Genomic DNA, 23,394 nt, shown 5'->3' on the forward strand with positions numbered 1-23,394 from the left:
ATTAAAAAAGATTAAACGGAATTTATTTCGCAAACATTAAAAAAACTTCATTGTTAAAAATATACATATATTATAAAACAAATAATTGATAATAAAATAAATAATCGCATATAAAACAATGCCTCAAAAATAATATAATACTGAAAACTGAAGAACAGAAGAAAATAATAATTATTTGTAATAAATGTACTTTATATTTTATAATCTCTCTGTAATTCTGAAAATTAAATAATAAATTTCTTACTCTTCTGTTAATGCATGGGTACTCGAATGCTAACATCGAATTTTAAATAACAAAAATTTTTATATTGTTTGAATTTCATTATAACGCCTCAAAAACTATTCCTTCAAATGACAGAGAATAGTTTTGTACAAACTTTATCTCATTTTTCACTTTTAATGAAAACTTTGCGATAGTGAAAGTTGAAAAATTATGCATTGACAAAAAGATTAAATATGTATATTCTTTTATTGATCTATTTTAATTCACTTATTTTGTAAACAGTGTTACAGCTGCAGAAGTTACAGCTTACTGCGTATGCTAGACTCTCCACGCGTTTTTCGTGTATAAAAATATAATGCACGTAATATCAATTACTATTAATACGTAATATTTACTTTTCAGAGGAGGTGATACTCGCCGAAGAGAGGACCACGGAAGAAGAGAAAATGCACATATTAGAAGGTCCATAATAATGCAATATATTTTGATATCATGAATATTATTTCTGTAAGGTTGAAAAGATTTGCAAAGCGAGCTGTATTCCAAAACATACTCGTATATATATTTATATAAAGTGCTCTATGTACTCAGAGTGTACTTGCACTCGCGTTCTTTCGACACAATCAAATTTCAATTTTTCAATTTTATTCTTTGTTAGCAATGCGTTGAATGCTGTATTTTTAAACAAGACATTTCTATATTTTGTAATTTTAATTAATTTTATTAATAGTCGGATTAACAATCAATGTAATTTTTACAAGTAACAAGTCATTCTTGCATAAGTTACATGTAAATTTTATAGAAATAATTTAATAATACAATTTATGCGTACATTAGATCACAAAATAAAAAATATCACAACATATAATTACTCTGCAATTTGTGATTCTTTCATAATTTTATCAATACTTCTCGAAATCAGACATGATATTTACATATTTTCAATAAAAGATTATTTAGGCCATAATTTATGAAGATTTATATAGCTTAATCTATCTTTTTATTTTGCGCAGCAAGAAGAAGAGCAGCGGCAAAGAAAAGAAAATTGAAAAATCTCGGCAAAAGCAAGAGTACCGATACAGAGGAGGAGGAAGGCGAGGACGGCGAGGACGATGGTGAGTTGTATTTGGTCAACTTGGTGTCCAGTTGTGCCGAATATTCTCTTCTTCTTGTTCACTTCTTTTACATTTCGAGTTGATGATTCTTCTTCAGAATATTCGAACGAAACTTGAGTTCAAGTAGTAAGGATTTACGTGATTTTTTAGTAGTCAGAACCTATGTTATATCAACCAACGATTTCCTCTGGAAGCGTAAAGTAATTAAAAAACAAACTCAATGAAATTTAGAAAAAAATAAAATTTACGAAAATTTAAATTATTATATTATGGATATTTTTGCGAGTCATAAAATTACTTGAGGAATAAATTTCGTGCTTGGGGGGGGGGAGGGGGAGGGGGTACAAAATTTTTACGATTTTAAAGCCCATATTAATACGAAGGAAATCGTTGATTTGAGATTTGGCCCGCCTTTTCTCTCATTCTAAAATTTCTCTCCATTTATATATTGGCACGTTAGCGTATTTTCACGTTTATTGACGTATTTGTTAATATTTTATGGGTTCATGCTTGATTTATCTTTTGTATCGAAAGGAAAAGAAAAGAATGACGCTGAAAATTATCTTCCTCTAATTTTTGCCGATGAATATTCTAAACACACGCTATCAGATGCTCCTCTTGTTTCAGTGCCTAAGAAAAAGCTCAAAGGTAACTACAACCGTGAATGCCACGACTTTTCGCAAAGAGCTACGTAAAAATAAGGCTGTATTTGTAATCTTACGTAATGTTTTATTTTTGTATTTTTATTTAAAAGAATTTTTTGTTGGTAATACACACACGTACAAAGTAATATCGTGCGTACACGATCACAAGTACATGATTAGACAATGGGCTATTGCTTGGTAAATGATTTACTTGCCTATTCGCGTATGCAGGATGTATCAATTAGCGTGCTCTTTTTCACTTAATCATGTAAAAATTGAATCTTAATCTTCTCACATTAATTGATTTAATAAATAATATAGACCTAGATAATTTTATTCATCCTAATTCGGACCAAAGATATTCTTACAGCGCATATATTATGTAAAATGTTTGAATAAATGATAATTATATTAAAATAAGTTTTTAACAAACAAGAATAATCAAAAATTAATTAAATATCTGAATATCTTTTATCAAGAAAATGTCACTATGAGTACTCATTTGCTGAAGTACTTATTTGTAAGAGTTATGTAATATTAATACATACAAAATTATGCATTGCTCTCTGCGTAAAAGTATTATAAACTGGCAAAGCCACTTTACACATTCAGACGAATGACCATCGCATAGCTAGATTATGTATTATTTATCGTATTAAAATCAAAGCCTGTGATTACTCGTGGTAGAGGATGTAATTATTGCATTCTATATAATTACTCGGATCAACTTACTGCTGACATTGTGGCTGATATGTATCACTTAATATCACGCGGACCTTGCGCGAAAGACAGATCGGAGAATTCAGGAGCTAATTCTTTTTTAGATATTGCTTTTATATTAGTTGATGTCACGATATATAAATATTAGATTTTCTTTGGATCCGGGAACATTTGCACGAGCATTGTTCTAAATTTTCTTTCAGACAAACGAAAATATATGTCAGAAAATATATGTTACATAATAAATATATACACGGTGGCCCACTTAAATCGAACTATCTCGAATATTTCGCTTATTTTTGATGATATAAAAAAATATTTCAAACGAAAGTTGGAAAGGTTTTGATACACAAAAGATTTTTTTATGTTAATAATTATAGCATATAAGAATCTTTTCCTTTTCATGAGATGATTTTTGATAAAATTAATTAACAATATGACGTTATATATTTAGTGCCAATGTTTCCGGCGGAAATATTTCTACACTGTTTAGGTGTATCATGTGGTGGAATACTGTGATTAATATTTTTATTACTCACTTATACGGTTATAATTTTAGTTAGTTAAAGTTAACAAAACAGTAGAATACTTAGTATTGTCAAACGAGAAACTGAATCTCCTGAGTAGTACGAATCCCGTCCTATAGAGTTTGATAGATGGGCTAATTTCAGCCTGTCGTTCACACATAGTTATAATAGTAATAAATAGCCACAATATATACGCATCGTCATATGATAGTAATTGCTTGGTAGAATAATTTAGTATAGAACTTTGTGTGTTTATATTTATATCTATTTTTTTGTTGAATCAGAAATAAATAGAATTTTCTAATTCTTCTAATTGATACATAATTCTAGAAGTATTTGATTTCTTTTTCTAACCGTGATTCCAAAATACAAAATGCATACACATAGCATAAGGCTGTTTAGCCCAATGAGCATATTATGTAAGTCAATATAGCAACCTTATAGTGGATACTCATTGGTCCAGATGGTTTTATGCTATGCTATGCTTATATATTTTGTGTAGATCCCTAATATGCGCGGTTTATCCTCAAAACTTTCACATAAGAATGTTATTATGTAATGTTCAAAGACTTCAAAAGACTTTAACATAGTTAGACTACTTTAGATCATATAATTTGGATTTTTTATTTAGATTATAGTCGCAGAAATAGCTTAGCAAGTAGTACGAAACGTGAAGATGTAGACATAGTGTAAAAAAATTCTAAATTAAAAGGAAAATTATATAATTTATATCAAAATAAAAATACATACGATATTCAATTTGACAATCGACCGGTCTGTAAAATATATTTTAAATGTTTTAATAATTTTATGCTAAAGAAGTATTTTAAATTTTGTAGGGTTCTCGAGAGCCTCCTACTTTAAGTCGAAGGTGAAAAAGCAGGGTACGTGCCTACAGTTCTGGCGAGCTGAGAAAAGATTCAGGTTTTGGATACGTAATTCCGTCAAGTCGCAACAGTTCTATTGGTTCGTCATCGTTCTTGTGTTCTTTAACACCGTCTGCGTGGCTGTCGAGCATTACAATCAGCCAAAATGGCTCACCGATTTCCTCTGTGAGTTTTCCAAAATTTTAATTTCATCACTCTATTTAATGTAAATATATATATTACACCTAGTATGTAAAAATTTATTTAAAAAACTAACTTATATGAAAAGATATTTTGTCAGTCAATCCTGGTAAAAAATTCTTCGCAATTTTTATACAATTGGAACATTTTTCAGAAATACTCAGGAATATTCGGAAAGTTTATATCTTCTCTCACAATTTTTCAAATGAATTCTGAAATATTTTGAAAATCTCATAATTTTTAGAAAGTATTTTTAAATTTTTTAGATTTATAACATTTTATCAGAAATTATTTAGAAAAAAATCTTAAAAATCTTACGATTTCATAATTAACACATATGAAAATTTCTGAGAAAAGATATAGATTTTCTGAGAAATGTTCCAATTCGTATAAAAACTGAGAATTATAAAATTATGAGAGTTATAAAATTATAGAGAAATTCTGAAAAATTATATAAAAAATTCTGAGAAAAATTTTCACCTGGAAACCTATTAAGATTTGAAGGATTTCAGCGTAACAAAAACTTATTATATCTAAAAGGCTCAAGTTCTTTAAGAACTAAAAAGTCCCAGTTTAATTCAATTTTTTGTTATTTGCAGACTTCGCAGAGTTTGTGTTCCTGGGCCTCTTCATGATGGAGATGTTCATAAAAGTCTACGCGCTCGGTCCTCGCGCATACTTCGAATCGAGCTTTAATCGCTTCGACTGCATCGTCATCTCGGCCTCGATCTTCGAGGTGATCTGGTCCGAGTTGAAGTCTGGCTCTTTCGGCCTCTCCGTCCTACGTGCTCTTAGACTCCTGAGAATTTTTAAGGTCACCAAATACTGGAAGAGCCTGAGGAACCTCGTGATATCGCTGCTAAGTTCGATGCGCAGCATCGTTTCCCTTCTCTTCCTACTCTTCCTCTTCATCCTCATATTCGCGCTGCTCGGTATGCAGCTATTCGGTGGCCAATTCAACTTCGACGATGGCACGCCGCCCACTAACTTTAACACCTTTCCCATCGCACTACTCACTGTCTTCCAAGTGAGTACAATCAATTGTTATTATTTATTGTAAATGAGTGATAATCGACCTTTTAACAAATATGACCTAATTCTATTGCATTATATACACTTTAGTTGTACCAAATGTCTAAAAGATAGCGAGAAAAGTATTTATTTCATAGTCTCGCTAGCCTTTGAAAGATAGCCGATACATGTAATTCGTATACTTTATAATATAAATATACATTAAATAAATACATAGTGAAAGTATAGTTTTTGTATACTTTAAATACGGAAATTGCGTATCTAATAATAAATATATATTGTTCAATGATAAAAAATTGAACTCAAGATGTCTCTTGAACTAAAAAATATTAATAATTGATAATGATTATAATACAGATCCTGACTGGAGAAGACTGGAACGAAGTGATGTACAAGGGTATCGAGTCGCAGGGCATGGCCCATTCGCTTTACTTCATCGTGCTGGTGCTCTTCGGCAACTACACCCTGCTGAACGTCTTCTTGGCTATCGCCGTTGACAATCTCGCGAATGCGCAAGAACTAAGCGCCGCCGAAGAGGAGCAGCAGGAGGAGGATAAGGAGAAGCAGCTGCAGGAACTCGAGAAGGAGATCGAGTCGTTGCAGAGACCCGCGGACGCACCGAGGGTGGAAATCTGCCCTCCAAGTCCAACGCAGAATTTGTAAGTTTTTTTTCTTTTTGCCATTTTTGTAAAAGTTTTTGTCTTTTCTTGACGTTTCGTACTTGTAGAAAATAATATTTCTTTAAATAAGATTTTTGTGTGAGGTAGAATAGAAAATTTCACAGGATCTTTGATATATAAATGTTGTGACTTTGTGCATATTTTAATTGCAAAACTGTTTTAACAAAGTGATTATTAATTATTCATAATAAAATAAAGTTAATAGTTATTAATAATTATTCGTAATTATTTAATGGAAAATTGATAATTACGAATTAATTGATAATATAGATTAAAAAATGTAAAACGCAATATTGACGGAGAGCCACAAAGTGGAGAACGACGTCTCGTCTTTTCCAGCAGAGACGGAAGAATTGAAACCCAGACGTCCGAAGAGAGGAGGCAGGATGAAGACGACACGGGACCAAAACCAATGCTGCCATACTCCTCCATGTTTATACTGTCCCCTACGAATCCGTAAGTGTTGATGATGATAATAATAATAATAATAATAATAATAATAATAATAATAATTCGATCGCTTGGAAATTCTTCCCAAGAATATTAAACACCATAATAAATATCACGTTATTAAAAAAAATCAGATGACACTTATATAAACTTATAAATTAAAAAGCGCAGCGAATACCTGATCTACTTTTATCTACCGTATTAATTGTCTATTATTTATTTTGATATTTTCTAATGTATTTTAATATTGGATACATTATTTTTTTATTTTAAGAACGAGATTGTTACTTTCGTCGAAATAATGGAATAATCCGTTTGCAGCATAAGAAGAGGTGCCCATTGGGTCGTGAATCTTCGATACTTCGACTTCTTTATAATGGTGGTGATATCGTTGTCGAGTATCGCGCTGGCCGCCGAGGATCCTGTTTCAGAGAATGCGCCAAGAAACAAGATCCTCAACTACTTCGATTACGCATTTACCGGCGTCTTTACCGTCGAAATGGTGCTGAAAATCATCGATCTTGGTATCATACTGCACCCGGGTTCATATCTGCGCGAGTTCTGGAACATTATGGACGCGGTCGTAGTGATATGTGCTATGGTGTCAATCGCCTTTGACATACTCGGTAGCTCTTCTACGGCCAGCCAGAACCTTTCGACCATCAAATCGCTACGAGTGCTGCGAGTACTCAGGCCGCTTAAGACAATAAAGCGCGTGCCGAAGCTCAAGGCGGTGTTCGACTGCGTGGTGAACAGTCTCAAGAATGTCATTAACATTCTCATAGTGTATATATTATTTCAATTCATATTCGCCGTAATTGCGGTGCAGTTGTTTAACGGTAAATTCTTCCACTGCACCGACGAGAGCAAATATACGCAAGAGGATTGCAAGTAAGTATACTATTTGAGTATATTATTCGATCTTCTTGCTTCTACTTATCAACAAAAGCAGAGAGAACACATAAATATATTAGTACATTTAATAATAATTAAAGAACATTTGATTTTGATAAGTAAGCAAATAAATATATCTTTAAATGAGCAAATGAATCTGAAACTAAAAAAAATTCTTTGTTTCATACTTATTCTCGAATTATATTTTTACAAGTGGTGTCAGTAGAAATGGAGACTAATTTTGTTTTCGCGACAGTGGTCATTTCTTCGTTTTCGAGGAGGGTAATATGCTACCGGAGCTCAAGCCACGGAAGTGGCAATCCCAGTCCTTTCACTACGACAACGTGATGGTGGCCATGCTAACGTTGTTCGCTGTCCAGACCGGCGAAGGCTGGCCACAGATCTTGCAAAACTCAATGGCAGCTACATACGAGGACCAGGGCCCTATCCAGAACTTTCGTATCGAAATGTCCATTTTCTACATCGTCTATTTCATCGTCTTTCCATTCTTCTTCGTCAACATCTTCGTGGCCTTGATTATCATCACATTCCAGGAGCAGGGAGAAGCTGAACTGCAGGATGGTGAAATCGATAAAAATCAGGTAATTTCTCATGCCTATTTTTTCATTTGAATTAATTTTACGTGCGCTTCATTAGTTTTCTTTATGAAAAAGATAAATTAAAAAAAATATAAAATCATTCTTTAAGCGTTAATTAAAATTTTAGTTTTATTTAAAATGAAAAATGTATTAATATATAGAATTATTATATACATAAATTAAATAATTGTTTCTATATATAAACAATTTAAATATATAAATATTCTTTCATGTATATTAATTTTTGTTGGCTCTTTATGTTTTAATTTTTTCTTTATTTTAATTTGTTATCTTCGTCATATTTTAGACAATATATATGCTACATGACATTTTTTTTAGCACAGACATTAATGCAGACATTGATAATTCCGTGTTAATCTTTCAGAAATCATGTATAGACTTTACAATACAAGCTCGTCCGCTCGAGAGGTATATGCCAAAAGAGCGGAATAGCGTTAAGTACAAAATCTGGAGGATAGTTGTATCTACACCATTTGAATATTTTATCATGATACTCATCGTATTGAACACGATATTGCTTATGATGAAGGTAAGTGTCACGATCTCTCTCTTGCATTGCAATTTCTTTAGAGAGATTCATTAATCAGATTATCAGTTTTTTTCCCCGATTAGGAAACGCGAATAACGAAAAAAATTAAGTGTTTTGATATACGAACCTTCTTATGCAAATAATCGAAAACAAAATTTATACGTATCAAGATTTGTAAAAATTTTTTCGAGCATAATAAAACCAACTCAAAAGGATTTTTATTAACTTCGTAGCCAGTTTTGTTTTCGATTTCTCATATCATGGTTCCATATCAAAAGAGGCATAAGTGCAAATTATTATTCTTTTTTTAAAATGCATAGACGAGAGAAAATGTTCTTTATTTTCTTTATTTGAAATCAGAACAAAATATTTCTTAGCCACAGAAAAATATTTTTCTTAAGGATGTATATCAGATATAATCTCTACAAAGTAACTAAAATTGGAAATTCATACTTTCTGTATATCAAAGTAAATACTGATTTACAACACATTTAGCAATATAATTTTATAGTTTAAGTGAAAATTTTCTCATTTTATCTTAATTAATTTTTTAAAAACATGTTTACTTTATATTAAAATAATTTTTTATTTAGATTCTAAATCGCTGCCAAAGTTTTTATATTACTTTCAAATACAATATAGAAAAATATATATCTTTTATAATTTTTCTATTTTGTTAAAAAATTCATGTAATACATCCTTAGGAAGGAAATAATTCATTTGACATATTTTTTTACTTAAAAATAAATTTATGCCTTAATTCTGGTATTGCGATGTATCGCTCGTTTATCTTTGCGTCCTGCGATACTTATCGTTCCCAGTTTAATATCCGCGCATTCTCTTGACATAAGACCCATTAGGTCTATCGGCAACTTTAACCAATCGACAAACAGTCTCGTCTTTTGTTAATATAACGAAGATACGCGATATCATAAACGAGAATATGTCGCGTCCAAGTAGAGTACGTAATATCGAAAGACTGTACCATATCTATATATCACGTTATATACTTACGAGGACATTGTTGTTCTTGCCTGCTGACCTTTTCTGATCGTTTCTCTGTATACCTGTATCACCCTTGTATTTTATCAATACGTGTACACAGCTATGTCGAACTTCATCTTATCCTGTTTCCCGAAACTCTTTCAACAAAATTTCTTCCTCTCGAATGGCATAATGTTTGTTTTGCTTCGTTTTTACTTTGTTTTCAGAATTCTAAAAATATTTTTTTTTCTAATAATTGACGAACGACTATATATAGTATTATATCTTTTAACAATAATTATTATGCAATGAACTTAGAGTTTTATTTCGTTGTTATTTCGCGTATTTAATTAGCTTAAAATCTCACAATACTTGATGAATTAATTTTACAAATATAAATTAATGATTTCTTAATATTCAGAATATTAAATAATTTTTTATTCGTTATTAAAATGTTTGTTATTAAAGAATTATGATTACTTTAATTTTTCAATATTACATGAGAATCACAGTGCATTTAAAGAAATAGAATCAGTAGATAACTTTTTAACAAATTTTATATTATGTAATTTTTACATTTTATTTAATTTTTATTTGCAGCAGTTCTTACAATGTAGATTTTATTTACTTGCAATATTTATTCCTTTATCTTTTAATATTTTGAAGATTAATAAAATAAAAATTTCTTTTTATTTGATTATTTTGCTTTAATTTCGCCGTATATGCTTATATTGTTTTTTTTTTTTACCTCAGAATCGATTTCTGTTTGATCCTTCAATTGCATGGTTACCGCTGTGTCCTCGTCTTCGAAATAGACTTATTCGGAAACGTGCGAAGAGGAAACACGTTTTCGTGTATCAGTTGTAATCCCTACAACATGTATAGACACCAACACAACGTGCGTTCGGCTCATGCATTTACCTTGCTAATACCATGTTTTAACTGGTAACGGGGTGAAGCATTGCACCTCAACTCGTCCCGGCTTGATACTGATTTAGAAAATTAAGGTGCCAAAAGATTGCGCCTTTTTGGCGTCTATAAGTCCTGCACGTGAGAATCCACGTGTTGTTCTGAAAAGCACTCTTGATCCCTGCTCGTAAGCTATTTGATTCTTCCTTTTCAATGTCTCTCTCGAAAAATGTAATAATAATAATTTTTTTAAAAACTTATTAAATTGAAAATTTAATGTATAGTTAAAATGGTAAATTAATTTAACGTTTTTTTTATATATTATACTTAAGATCAAGTAATTAAATTTTTAGCTGAATAAAAGTAATTATATTATTAATAGCAGTTGTGTCATTTATAATAATTTTTATAATATAAAGAAAGTAGTATATTTATTAATTTTTAATAACAAAAATAATTGTAACTTTTTAAAAATTTTGCAATGATTGAATAACTGTTAAGAAACTAAAAACTTTTTTTTTATTTAATAATTACCAATAGTTATAAAAATATTTTTATATTGTTCTATTTATATTGTTTATTTCATTTAATAACAATGGTTGAATAGATTTGAACTCTCGAGCTATAAATCAAGAAATTATTCTTTGAATTTTATTAGTTGTCCAACTGTTAATAATTAGATATTATTATCACAAATTACGCTTCTTTTTTGCGAGAGTTTTCTTTAATTTGATTTGCTCTCAAATTCTATTAATCTACTATTTATTATTAGAGTTACTAATTATTAGAATAAAACAAATGTAAATTCATGAGAGAGAATTAATCGGATTCGTGCACGCTTTCAGTCTTGAGCCGAATCCTGTATTCTATTGTGAGTTTCTTCGTTTGCTTTCCAATTCCTATTACTTGTACAGTTGAACGCACGAGATGAATATCAATCCTCGTTTCTCTGTCTCTCTTAAATGAGATCCACAGCCTGAGCCTGAAATTAGAACTACCGAATTAGAAACACACACATATTAGGCTAATTCGAATCCACGCCCGATTATATGATTTGTGGTCGGACCTGTTTGCCTGAGAAAAACACAGAATGTGTTCAGATTACTTGCACACGCACTGCACCTGGTCTTGAGAGCACATATCAAATGAAACATCATGTGTTCACGCTCAGCACATATGCACACAAGCGAGGAGACAGTAATATTTTGTTCTTGTGAAAATATTCTGCGTATTTTCAAAATTTTTTTAAAGGAAAATTCGTGAAAGAAAAAATAATATTAAATTAGTAAAAACAGAATTATGTACATAATATTTTATATGAAATATGTTGTCCTTTGTGATTGGAATAATTAATAGATAATTAATATTTTGTGGTTTATAGTTAAAAGGAATTTTTATCTCTAAAGCCCGATTGCACCAACGTTATTTTGACTTTAAGCAAGGCTTAAAACTCTCTTTCTGTTTCTATCTCTCTTTCGCTTTAAAAGAGAGACAGAGAGAATTTTAAGTCTTGCTTAAAGTCAAAATAAAGTTGGTGCAACCGAGTCTAAATGATGTTTTACTTTGAAGTCACAAAATTAATCATTTTAATCTCTCTCAGATATAATAATTAATAATATATTTACTTATTACTATATGAAATATAATTTAATGCAAATTAACCATTATTTTATAATATAATTAATTGTATTTATTGTGGATTATAATTAATTGTCTTCTCGTTCGACACATTGGCGGTTGATACGATATATGTATATATGTATATACATATAGGGTGTCCACATGCATTTCTCACACATGTGCAAAATTGCGTGTCGCATGCTGGCTGTCGCCAAAACAGATTGCTCAAACAGCTGAACGAAATAGCAACAACATTAGATACATCTGCTGAATGTATTTTACAAGTGACAAGAAATACACTGCACAGGACGCGCGTTCGCACGTTTCACTCTCTCCTTTTCCCTCATACAGAAAAAAAAGATTGCAGAGGTATAAGCACTCCGAAAAGTGAAGTTTCGTAATTCCTGACGATCCTTTCGTTAATTGAACTGCACTCTTTTCGTTCCGGAAATCCATTTTAAGTGTCTTTGTTGGATTGTATTTTACGTTTTCTTCGATCATTTCTTTCTGTGTTTCTCTCTCTTTCCTTCTTTTTCAGTCTTTATCAGTTCTGCGTCTAGTTTCTTCAGACACTGATTCGTATATGCTCAACCTACGGTCCACAATTCCATGAAAAACAATGACAGAAAGATTTATTTTTTTACAATTGATTTAATGATAAGCTTAAATTTCACTTAACACTTGCATCAATATTAAATGTTTCATGTTTTAGTTTTAACTTACAATTAGATTTAATTTTTATCTCACAAGTATAAGTAAAATGTATTGTTTAGATATGTGTATATTTAACTCTGATTTAGTATTTGCTCCGAAATTTCCTTAATTGATATTTGAGTACATTTTAAATTGATATACCTTTGCTTAAGATTAGTGTATTTGAATGGTTTTTTTTATTGGAGATTAAAATCTAAAGAATAAGATTATGTAACTTAAAGTTATGTAAGGTTTGCTATAAAAAATTTTTTATAACGTATTTAAAAAAAAATATCTGAATCCACTGTACCCTTCTTCGTCGCTGCAAATTTTTAAAATATGTAATACGGAAAAAATCCAGTTTTGAAACTTCTTGTGTTACATTAAACGACTTTTTTCTTATCATTGAGTCCGACAGAGTCCATCAGAAAATTCCCCATATACACTCCATTGATCCAGAATTCCAGAAGATCAGTCGATCATTAGTTATTCTAATACACACCTAATATCTCTTATAGTTTAATTAAATAGATATACAACGCGAAGTGCAGATTACGGTACTAATTAACCACGTACACATAATTAACATATGCACCACACTCGTCGAAAGACGAATTGATATCGCAGGAATGTAAGAGAACAAACGTTTCATTTAATATACACGCATACCGATTAGGCTTGTACACGTATAAGTTTCGACGACGTTAAAAAAATGTCTCCCTCCCTACATTCTATATAGGCGTACATCATACTACGTTTTTACATATACGTAACTTTTCATGTATCTCGCACTTTATCTTACACTTCGTACGTATGTACGACTAAACTGTGTACCAATTCGTGACACCCAAAAGCTGACACATAACATGACCCGCGAATTATTCTCGAGCAGAACGCGATTTATTTGAAATTTTATTATATATTTTTTTATTTTTACCTCGACAAACTTTACTTTGATGTTATTTGACATTATTCTGTATTTGATGCAATTTCTACAGCGTTATGCGAATAAAACGGCATGAAGAGTGATAATGCTTCAGCAAGATTAATTCTGCATAAAAGATTACAGATCATATAATTTCTTTTATATGTATAATCATGTTTTATATAAAATTACTCGAGTTTTTAAACACTAATTGTTATTGATTCTATTGACCATGGTTGGAAATTTCTAATCAACAGGTGAAATTACTAAATAAATTTTATTTAATATATTTGACGGTTTCACAGTGTACATCATTCTGTTTTTAAGACAATAGTTAATCTTGCTGGTGCGGTTACCCCGTTTTACAATATATATTGTGCAGCACAGAATGTTCATGTATCGGTGCACAGAATTTCATTAAAAAAAAAAAAAAAGGAAAGAGCCACTTCTTTCTTCCTCACCCACGATGGTCAGAGGAAGGAAGAAAGTTATACCGAAAGAAAGCAAAGAAAAAAAGCGAGACACGCGATTAAAGCTTGTACGTACGTACGTATGTCTGTCTGTCCGGCTGTGTGTCAGTGTATGCATTGCAGTTCCATCGGCAAAGCGATTCGTACAAGAACACGCTGAAGTACATGAACATGTGCTTCACGGGGATGTTCACTGTCGAGTGCATATTGAAGATCGCAGCATTCGGTGTGAAGGTAGGCTCCATATACCGCCAAACATCCCTCTTTCATCGAACTCAATATATTCTAAGTAAAGCGAGATTTAATTCGAGACTCTCGCAAAGTCGAGTGAAAAGTGGCTCCTCGTGATTGTTTCCCAAAATTGAAAGCCTGAAGAAATCTAGAAATCTCTCGCTGCTGTCGAAAGAATTGACATATTATCGAGATAATTAATAAACATTGAAATAATTTGGCGTTGAATATATTTTATGTACGTAACGTTAATTTATCAATAAAAAAAGAAAAAATTAGAAAAATTCTTAAAATGATTCATAGTGATAAAATTGCTGTAACAATTTTATTAGGTGTTGGAATTAATTCGTAGCGTTTTTAATGAAAGAATGTTATTTATTTCACATGAGCATTAAAAAATACATTAATGAAAGTACTTCCCATCACTTGTAAAACGCTACGAATTAATTCCAACACCTAATAGTAACAATGGAATGTGGAGGAATATCACGAGAGAGTTACTTTTCGCGTCGCCCGGTAAGTGCCGCTTGTTAGAAGATAATTAGAAGTGGTTCTTCATGAGTACCGATGTAGCAATATGACTTTTTTGATCGGAACACTTTCGGTACTCCGGAGACATCCATATATATATTCTATCTCACGCGTGTATATCTCTACAAGTATATAGAATATACTATTTAGTGAACTTTCTGTGCGCAGGGCTGAACAAGCGCTAGATGCTGTCGGAGTAGTTGTAGCGTTTCCATTTCTCGATATATCTTCGTATGAATATATAGATATGTATCTCGATAGAACTAGAATGGTATTTTTTCGTGCTCCTCTGTGCAAGGATTTAGCTGCAAGATCTAGATAGAAATATTTTTTTATCATTACTCATACTTGTTGTTCTGTACTTGGGATAGTATCAATGAAGTCTACAAGTACTTTAGTATGCAAAATGCTCAGCTCTGTACACGTGATCAAGCTTCAGGATAATCTGGGAAGACTCAAGATTTAAATACAACACAATCTTTTTCATTTTTACTTCCAAATTTGAATTTTTTTCTTGAAAATTTGGTAAATTGAAAAAATACAATATTTTCATCAACTTTCAAGTCATCTGCTTTTGAACTATATTATTCATTTAGTAAATTTTATACTTTTTGTTCACTGTGGCTATTACTGTGAAACTTTAACTTTGTATTTAATATAAAGATCATAGTTGATCAGACACAATTAATATAATTGAATCAGAGTTGTTTTATTTTGTTTTCCAGAAAAAACAATTTTAGATATGAAATATAATATATTTATTACTCATACGTTAAATGCTACAATCAAAGATGACGAAAATCTTCTCAGGTTTCCTACATTCATAATTACACTGAATATAGTAATAACGGGATTAAATCATTAATTGTAAATTTAGTATTGCATTTTTTTTATTTCTGTTAATTTTTGTGTTTTTATAATATTAACTCTTTTTTATTTCCCGTTATCACAATAAGCTAATTACACAGACTTTATATAAAATACTGAAAAAAATTCAAACTACAATCGAATATTTGCAAAATATAGATATCTATCGATTATTTACACGTATACACGCGCGCACACATGCACACACAAATATTCGATCGTAATATTAAATGTTCAAGTGAGTCTTCGTGAAAATGTAATATTTCGTATTATTTTCATTACAGTTATGTTTTATATCTGATAATAGATGTGTAATCAAGCTTATAATATAGTATTCATAAATGCTCTCTTAGAATTTATAATTTAACGTACACTAACATAGAAAGTTAAGTTACACTTACAAATACACAAACATAAAGATACATACATCATACACCTTCATATGGCACTCATGAATATACTTCAACATGACGAATTGAGAACATAAATCTTACATCGGATTATTTTCAGTTTTGTCTTTCTTGCTTTTTCTGTCTATTTCTTCTTAATTCTCTCTCTCTCTCTCTTTCTCTCTCTCTCTCTCTCTCTCTCTCTCTCTCTGTATCTTTTTTATTCTTCTCTCTTTCTTGTATTTTGTTTCTTTCGCTTCTTCGATTTAATTTTTCGGAATGTTTTCAAAATAAAAATGACCGACCGAGTGGAAAATTAATCCAAGAGGAAATTTTGAAAGCTAAGGAAAAGTGTACATAAGGAAAGCGTTGCTTTTGATATCCTCTGCATGTCTTGTCCGTTTTGTCTGTATCCGCATGTAATCACTTGCACGGTCTGATGTTTTTGATCCTCGCATGCATACATCACGATTACTATGATTGCGATTATGGGTTGGGAATGACAATAATGGTGATGACAATAATAACAACTAAAGATAAAAATGACGATGATGATGACGACAATGATGATGATGATGATGATGATGATGATGATGATGATGATAATGATGATGATGAAGATAATGATGACAATGATGATGATGACGAATAAGGACAATGAATTATGGTGATCACAACGAAACTAAAGTCGAGAAGTCGTGAAAGCGCTTTTCGCTGCTATTCGCCGCACGCATGTCATTGTGTTGTGGGAATAAGCATTATCTTCTGTCTCACACATGCACACACTCGGCACACATGGAATTGAACACGGAATTCTACATACACAGACTGATCGAGATTTACGTATTATGTATGATGAAGAATCTTCCTGTGAGAGATTGGTTAGATTTGCTTGATAATTTGGTAGGAAGAAGAGATGTCTTCTTATTAAAAAAGAAAATAAAGATCAAATTTAATTATTTTAATAATTTTATATGACATTATATAATGAATATTTGCATTAAAGTATTTTTTAACAGAATAATGTACTAGGAATGTGTATTTATAATATTTAGATATTTTGACATATATATATATAGCTTTTATGTTTTATTTATAATATATAATGCAGTGAAATATATTATAATACATAATACTAAGACAATATACTACTTGACAGTTTACAAGATAGCAATTAAAGTTGTAATCGAAAAATTTATCTCTCTCTTTCTTCATATTACAAAGTTTTATATATATTTTTGAAATTTATAATTAAAATATAAATTTTTAATGGGAATCTTAAAGAAAGGAATCTTAAAAAATAAAAAAATAATTTAAAAAATAACAGTAGAATGACAACAATAATGAGTAAATATATTTCTCAATTAAGTAACGTTTATATCTTCAATGAAAAAAATCTCTTCTTTAATTCAGTAACAATATTCAATTCAGACGAGAAAAATAGATGAAGGGAGCGATCGAATACAGAAATTAATTAAAAAAGGACGAAGGGATATATATATATATATATATAAATATATACGCTGGGCGGACAAAGGAATATTAAAGTCTGGGTTGTGTGTTACGTCTGTGTGTTGGGTATATTTTGTAGTATCACGAAGCGCCGGCAGTTTTATTGGACTTCTTGACCATCGTGAACTTGGTCGTCACTCTCCTTTTCCTCATTGAGTGCATCCTTAAACTCGTCGCCTTCGGATGCAAGGTATAAACAAGCCTCTTAAATCGCTCTAATTCCATCTCACTCTCACTCGACTCACACTGCAAATTCTTACCACTTGTAACTCCATCGAGACTGACATCATTCACCGGTCATCATTAATTGTGTGATGTTACCGGTCGGAGGATATTCGTGAAGAAAGGGGATCCCAAAAACTGGCGAGAGGAACAGAAGGGAACACATCGAGACATCGCGAAACTGTTTATCACGAAAATAAAAAGTACCTTCAAAGTTTATTCTTAAGTAGACTTATCAAGATTTAAAGTAAACTTGTATGTGTAATTTGAAATTCTTACATGATTTTGAATGGGCATTCAAAAGGTAGCAGTTGCCAGAAAATAGGACTATACTTGAAAAAATTATCGTTGAATTTTTTTAAATAGTGCAGGATATACAGTAGATATCAGATTGTTTTAACATTAATTAATATAACAGATTATTATAATTATTGTTAAGTGACTTTAATATTCAATAAAGAATTTGAATAATTAAGCTTGAAATAGACAAACAGATATAAAAATTTTTCTCTCATTGATTAATTATAAAAGAATTATTTCAATAAAATTTTCATACAACAATTATTAAAAAATAATATTTTATTTATAAAACTTTGTTGAGAAAATGAAACTTGTATGAAAATCGAAAAATGATGTCTTTGATGTGAATTTTACAGAAAAAATTTATAAAAATTAGCTAATTTAATATTGTTGTTTTACATTTTGCATAATTTGCATAATGCAATCGATGCGACGGTTTCTATTTTCTGGCGAGAGTAGAAAAAAATTGAATATATCAAGTTCGCGTGTCTCTATCTCTCTCACTCTCTCTAGTTTGCTTGCTATTACTGGCATGCTCCCGTAGATACTTCTCTAGAAGAGATCTCGTCACTTCAGCTGATCATCGATCACCAAAGCGTGTGATTTGGGTAAACGCTTAAAAATTTTTGTGAACAGATGTCTTCGTCTTCGTGGATTTGAAATGTTGCAAATAAATTCTATTTATTTATTGAACACCGATGGATATGATTCATTGTAATTGCGTAAAAATTAAAAATGAAATCTATTTCTTACAATAAAAAATATAGAAAACATTTTTATTGATTATTTAATTTGTTAAATTCAAGTATAACAGTATTACAATATAAATTTTTCTACTTTTAAAAATAAGTCATTATTTTTTATAATTACAGTAACTATTTAGTAATTATTTTTTCTTTCTTCTCTTATTCCACGACCAAGAGATCTGATCAACGATCATTACAATATTCAAAAGCACCGTTCAGAAAGGCACACGTTACAGAATTTCAACTTAATAAGTATTACATCCATAATAGGACTGCTCACGAACATGAACACGCACACAACACATGTATACAGGCACTTTTACACACAAAATAGCGTACATTCACAAAAGAAGCAGATTATAGTATACTTTTCTTGAAGTCGGACTTGTAGTTTCTTTTTTAGTAGTAGTCATACGCAAACAATCTCACAAACACTGGAACTACACCCAAGTTCGTTCAATAGAGTGTTGAAACATATCAATGATTAGTTCGAATTGCTTGTTATTGATATCTATTATTATATAAGTCAAGACATAATGAGGGATAAGAAGATTATAAAAGAATGGAAAAAGCAACAATTATTTAACAATGAAATATCAGTTCGCGTTTCTTTTATTCCTAAATTGTTGTTTTATTAGTTTCTAAGCAATTACAGTTAAGACTAATTGGAATGAGCAACAGTAAGGTAAGCAATAATCTTGAACGTGTGTATATGTATGTGTATATATATATATATATATATATATAAAATATGTATTTATATTTATATTATATATATATTATATATATTAATATATATATATATATATATATTTATATACTATAATAAATATAGTTCTAAAAATCATTTTGATATGTTTTATCAAAAAATTTCTTAAATATATGTACATACATATTATGTATATTTAAGAAATATTTTGATAAAATATATCAAAATGATTTTTGAATAAATTTATATTTGAATATATCTTATGTATATATTTTTGTTTACATTCGAAGTCATATAAGCGTTTACAAACGGAAGTGTAAAATTTATTTAGATATTTCCTATATTAAAAATTTTGTATTAAAAGTTACTAGAGAACTGAAAATTAGGAAATATTATCCACTAACTATGTATATTCGTCTTTAATTACGTATTGAATCTTCCTCTTTTGCAGTTCTTGTTTATTCTTGTTTTTCATGGTGTCTTGACTTTGCTCGTGTACAGATTCATATACCGATAATTAAAGTTTTGATTTGCATTTGTTGCGATGGAAAATGTGTCAGAGCTGTTTAGCGAGCTTCGGGGTAGTAGAAATAAATACTTAATCGGGGGACGATAAGATCATTTTGCTAATCAATTCTTTTGATTGTTTCCGCGAACAGAACTTCTTCAAGGATGCCTGGAACACCTTCGATTTTATCACGGTGATCGGCAGCATCATAGACGCCCTCGTGATCGAGTTCGGGGTACGTAGAGCACCGGAACGTAGCGGAAAAAAAGAATATAAGTGTGTTAATTGCGTTTTAGCTACTAAAACCCGTAATAGAAATCTTCCAGGTATATATACATGTATTCGGGAATCTTCCAGGAAACCCGAAGCTAGGCTGTGATTACGATAGTTGCTTGCTCTGATGAAAAGTCATTCTAATGAAGTCGCACCAAATATCAGAATTGATCTTTTATATTGATACAAATGAATGATGATTATATCATAAACAAATTAGATGAGAAGCTACATTTTAATGTATCTGATGTATGACAGATATAATACTAATTGACATAAAATTTACATAAAGAAAACATTATTATAATGAATGTTTAATTACTTTCAAAATTATACTATAAATATATGTTGAGACTTGATGATTGAAGATTAAAAGTTTATAATTGAAGATTTATGCATGCAAAGAACTTCAAATTATATATATTTTTTATTTAAAAGAAATATATGATTATTTATCGTAAGATTTTAGGTCGAGATTTTTTATTTATGTCATACCACTGCGACTGTTTCAACATGCTAGATTAATTCTAATGTTCGAAACGCGAATTTGTTGGAATATCACTTTTTGTCGGAACATTCATCTATAATAGTGGTCCTTAATCGTCGCGGCAGTGTTGCTTGATGTATACCTTTGTCTTTCGTTTAACCCTTTTGCTGCTTACTTAGATTCGCCGTGCAAAGTCCGTGTGACGAACTAGCAGGTAAATTACGACAACCGAAGTACCTCGAACACCTTTGTATGTATTACCTTATAGCTTCGTGCTGCATTCATACGCTACATACATCACACTGTACATCGCTACATTTGCACAGTATACATTTACGCAATTATATATAGTGAAACAGCTACATGTACATAAACAGAAATATATTCCCGATACAAATCCTTTCCATTCTTCGTATTAGAACATTTCTTTCTACATATGATTGATATCCTGTGACTTAGATTAACCAATGTCAGTTGTAGTTTGGAAGTGGAAAAGGAGCTATACTATATAGAGTATTAAATAATATTGTATAGAGTATTGCTCGAAACATTTCTTCCAATCACATAGTGACGTTGATTATTTCAGTTCCACTGATGTAGCGATTACAATTTAGCCGGTAATATATGTAGGATATGAATAATATTAATTTTCAAATCTCACAGGTGGGAGGGCCAAATAATGTACCCACGAATTTTATCTAACTTTATCTATGTTTTAGTACTTACTCTAGACTAATCCGAGCAAGTGATACAACGGAATATTTAAATATTCGCAAGAAATTTGCATCGAAAGGTTTTTTGTGCGCTTTTTTTAATGTAAATTTTTACGGAATGTGCATTTAATAAATGATTAGGCAATGCATATAACAGAAAAAATATTATTTTATAACTGTAATATTATTTCAACATATTTTAACACCTGCCATCATACGAATAATATCGATTCGTATTATAATTTAATTAAAAATTCTAAAATCATCCTTTTTTGCATTCTTTCGCGATACAAATCGCAAAACGCTTGAATATTGCTTGAATATGCCACTTGTCCATGAATTAGTGATGATATGTACTCAAATATATTTAAAAGTGAAATTTGTGTGTACATTACTTGTTCCTCTCCTTGCTAGAGAAATATTCAATGTGTCAAAATCTGTATATATTTGCTGCCTGCGCTTGTAAAATATCTTTTTATAAAGATATGTCTTTATTAGAAGTACAGGTAAGAAAATAGCTAGAATTATCGTGAAGTGAGTATTGGTCCTGATATTAAAATAAACTGCTTATGAAGTTACTCATCGCCAGTATTGATTGCCAGTCATTAGTATTTCTGTTCTCATTGTAATTATCAAAAGTTGAACAATCAGAAGCTCAATATTGGGGATGGAATAATCTCGCAATCTCACATATTTCTGTAATAGGACCGATCGAGCGTGCCCAGTGGTGGCCAGCTAGGCGAAAAGAAGGTATAAAATTACTATCCAGTTTTTATGTTGACAACATAAGTTGGAAGAAGTTACGACATTGCAAGTACAGAACTAATATTAAATACCGCAACTCTCTAAATTTAGTTTCTGTGTAGAAATTCAAAATAAATCTTTCTTTATAACTCCTGTTTCCGAAAAGTTGTAATTATTATTTCAGACATAGATATCTTTATATATTATCGTTTTCGAATATGTATATTAGTAACAATTATGGTAAAATGGTGATGATCAATATGATTTCATTTGTGATTATTTGCAAGCAAAAGAGGGGAACTGGATTTCGAAACTAGTATTTTCTCGAGGCCTTTGCTAAGTCATTTTTAGATTAAGTCACTTTTTATCCCGTTTATTTATCCTGTGCATGTACTTTTCAGAATACATAAACTATTCGTACATCACACGAACAGTCTCGAACATTTTACAACACTGATACTACGAATTCAAACAGTTATAACACTATGTAGTTACATTACCTAACAATATTTTAAAAGCATATGGATGCGGTGTTTAATCTATCTCGATTTCAACTTATTAATTGTCTTTATAACATAGTAGTCGGGGATGATTCAATCGTTACAGCAAAAGGGTTAATAAAATTTAAATATGTAATTGCGTTGCAATTCAATAGTTAAAATATTCGATTATTACAGTAAAACATGATTCTTCATTAAAATAATTAAACTCGAGAATTATCAATACATTGATTTAGAATTAGTTTACTTAAATTTGTACTGATGAAAAAAAATTAATAAAATAAGTAATTCATGAACGCATCAATTTAAAATTAGTCTATTTAAATTTATATTCATATATGAATTAAATATATAAAAATTAAAAGTTAAATCCGTCTAAAAATAAAAGATTTTTATAATTAAAAAAGAAGAAAACACTACTAGAGCTTAATCTACTGAAATATACAACAGAAATACAATTAGTTACTTGATAAAAATATATTTTCTTTATTTCTACAATATTACTAATGATTAGCAGTTATTAGTAACTTATATTTACAATTAGTTCCACGTTTCTTTCG

The 23,394-nt window shown here is 30.4% G+C and overlaps 1 protein-coding gene across 5 annotated transcripts in view; it reads left to right on the forward strand.

Moving 5' to 3' along the window:
- LOC105147325 (voltage-dependent calcium channel type A subunit alpha-1-like) overlaps positions 1–23,394 on the forward strand; it is a 191,237-nt gene that overhangs the window by 147,199 nt on the left and 20,644 nt on the right. For 2 of the 5 annotated variants that reach the window (XM_087409722.1, XM_087409719.1), the window contains exons 10-21: positions 626–685; positions 1,237–1,338; positions 1,966–1,986; positions 4,069–4,281; positions 4,896–5,323; positions 5,686–5,987; positions 6,279–6,464; positions 6,780–7,349; positions 7,609–7,954; positions 8,337–8,501; positions 14,226–14,336; positions 20,269–20,352. In XM_087409722.1, the coding sequence (XP_087265848.1) occupies positions 626–685; positions 1,237–1,338; positions 1,966–1,986; positions 4,069–4,281; positions 4,896–5,323; positions 5,686–5,987; positions 6,279–6,464; positions 6,780–7,349; positions 7,609–7,954; positions 8,337–8,501; positions 14,226–14,336; positions 20,269–20,352 (2,588 nt within the window). Of the gene's footprint in view, positions 1–625; positions 686–1,236; positions 1,339–1,965; positions 1,987–4,068; positions 4,282–4,895; positions 5,324–5,685; positions 5,988–6,278; positions 6,465–6,779; positions 7,350–7,608; positions 7,955–8,336; positions 8,502–14,225; positions 14,337–17,711; positions 17,823–20,268; positions 20,353–23,394 lie in introns of all 5 variants that reach the window. The other 3 variants (XM_087409720.1, XM_087409723.1, XM_087409721.1) reach the window with 3 other exon arrangements.

The sequence above is a fragment of the Acromyrmex echinatior genome, chromosome 9 (genome assembly GCF_024713525.1).
Source record: "Acromyrmex echinatior isolate Ae372 chromosome 9, ASM2471352v2, whole genome shotgun sequence".
NCBI lineage: Eukaryota > Metazoa > Arthropoda > Insecta > Hymenoptera > Formicidae > Acromyrmex > Acromyrmex echinatior.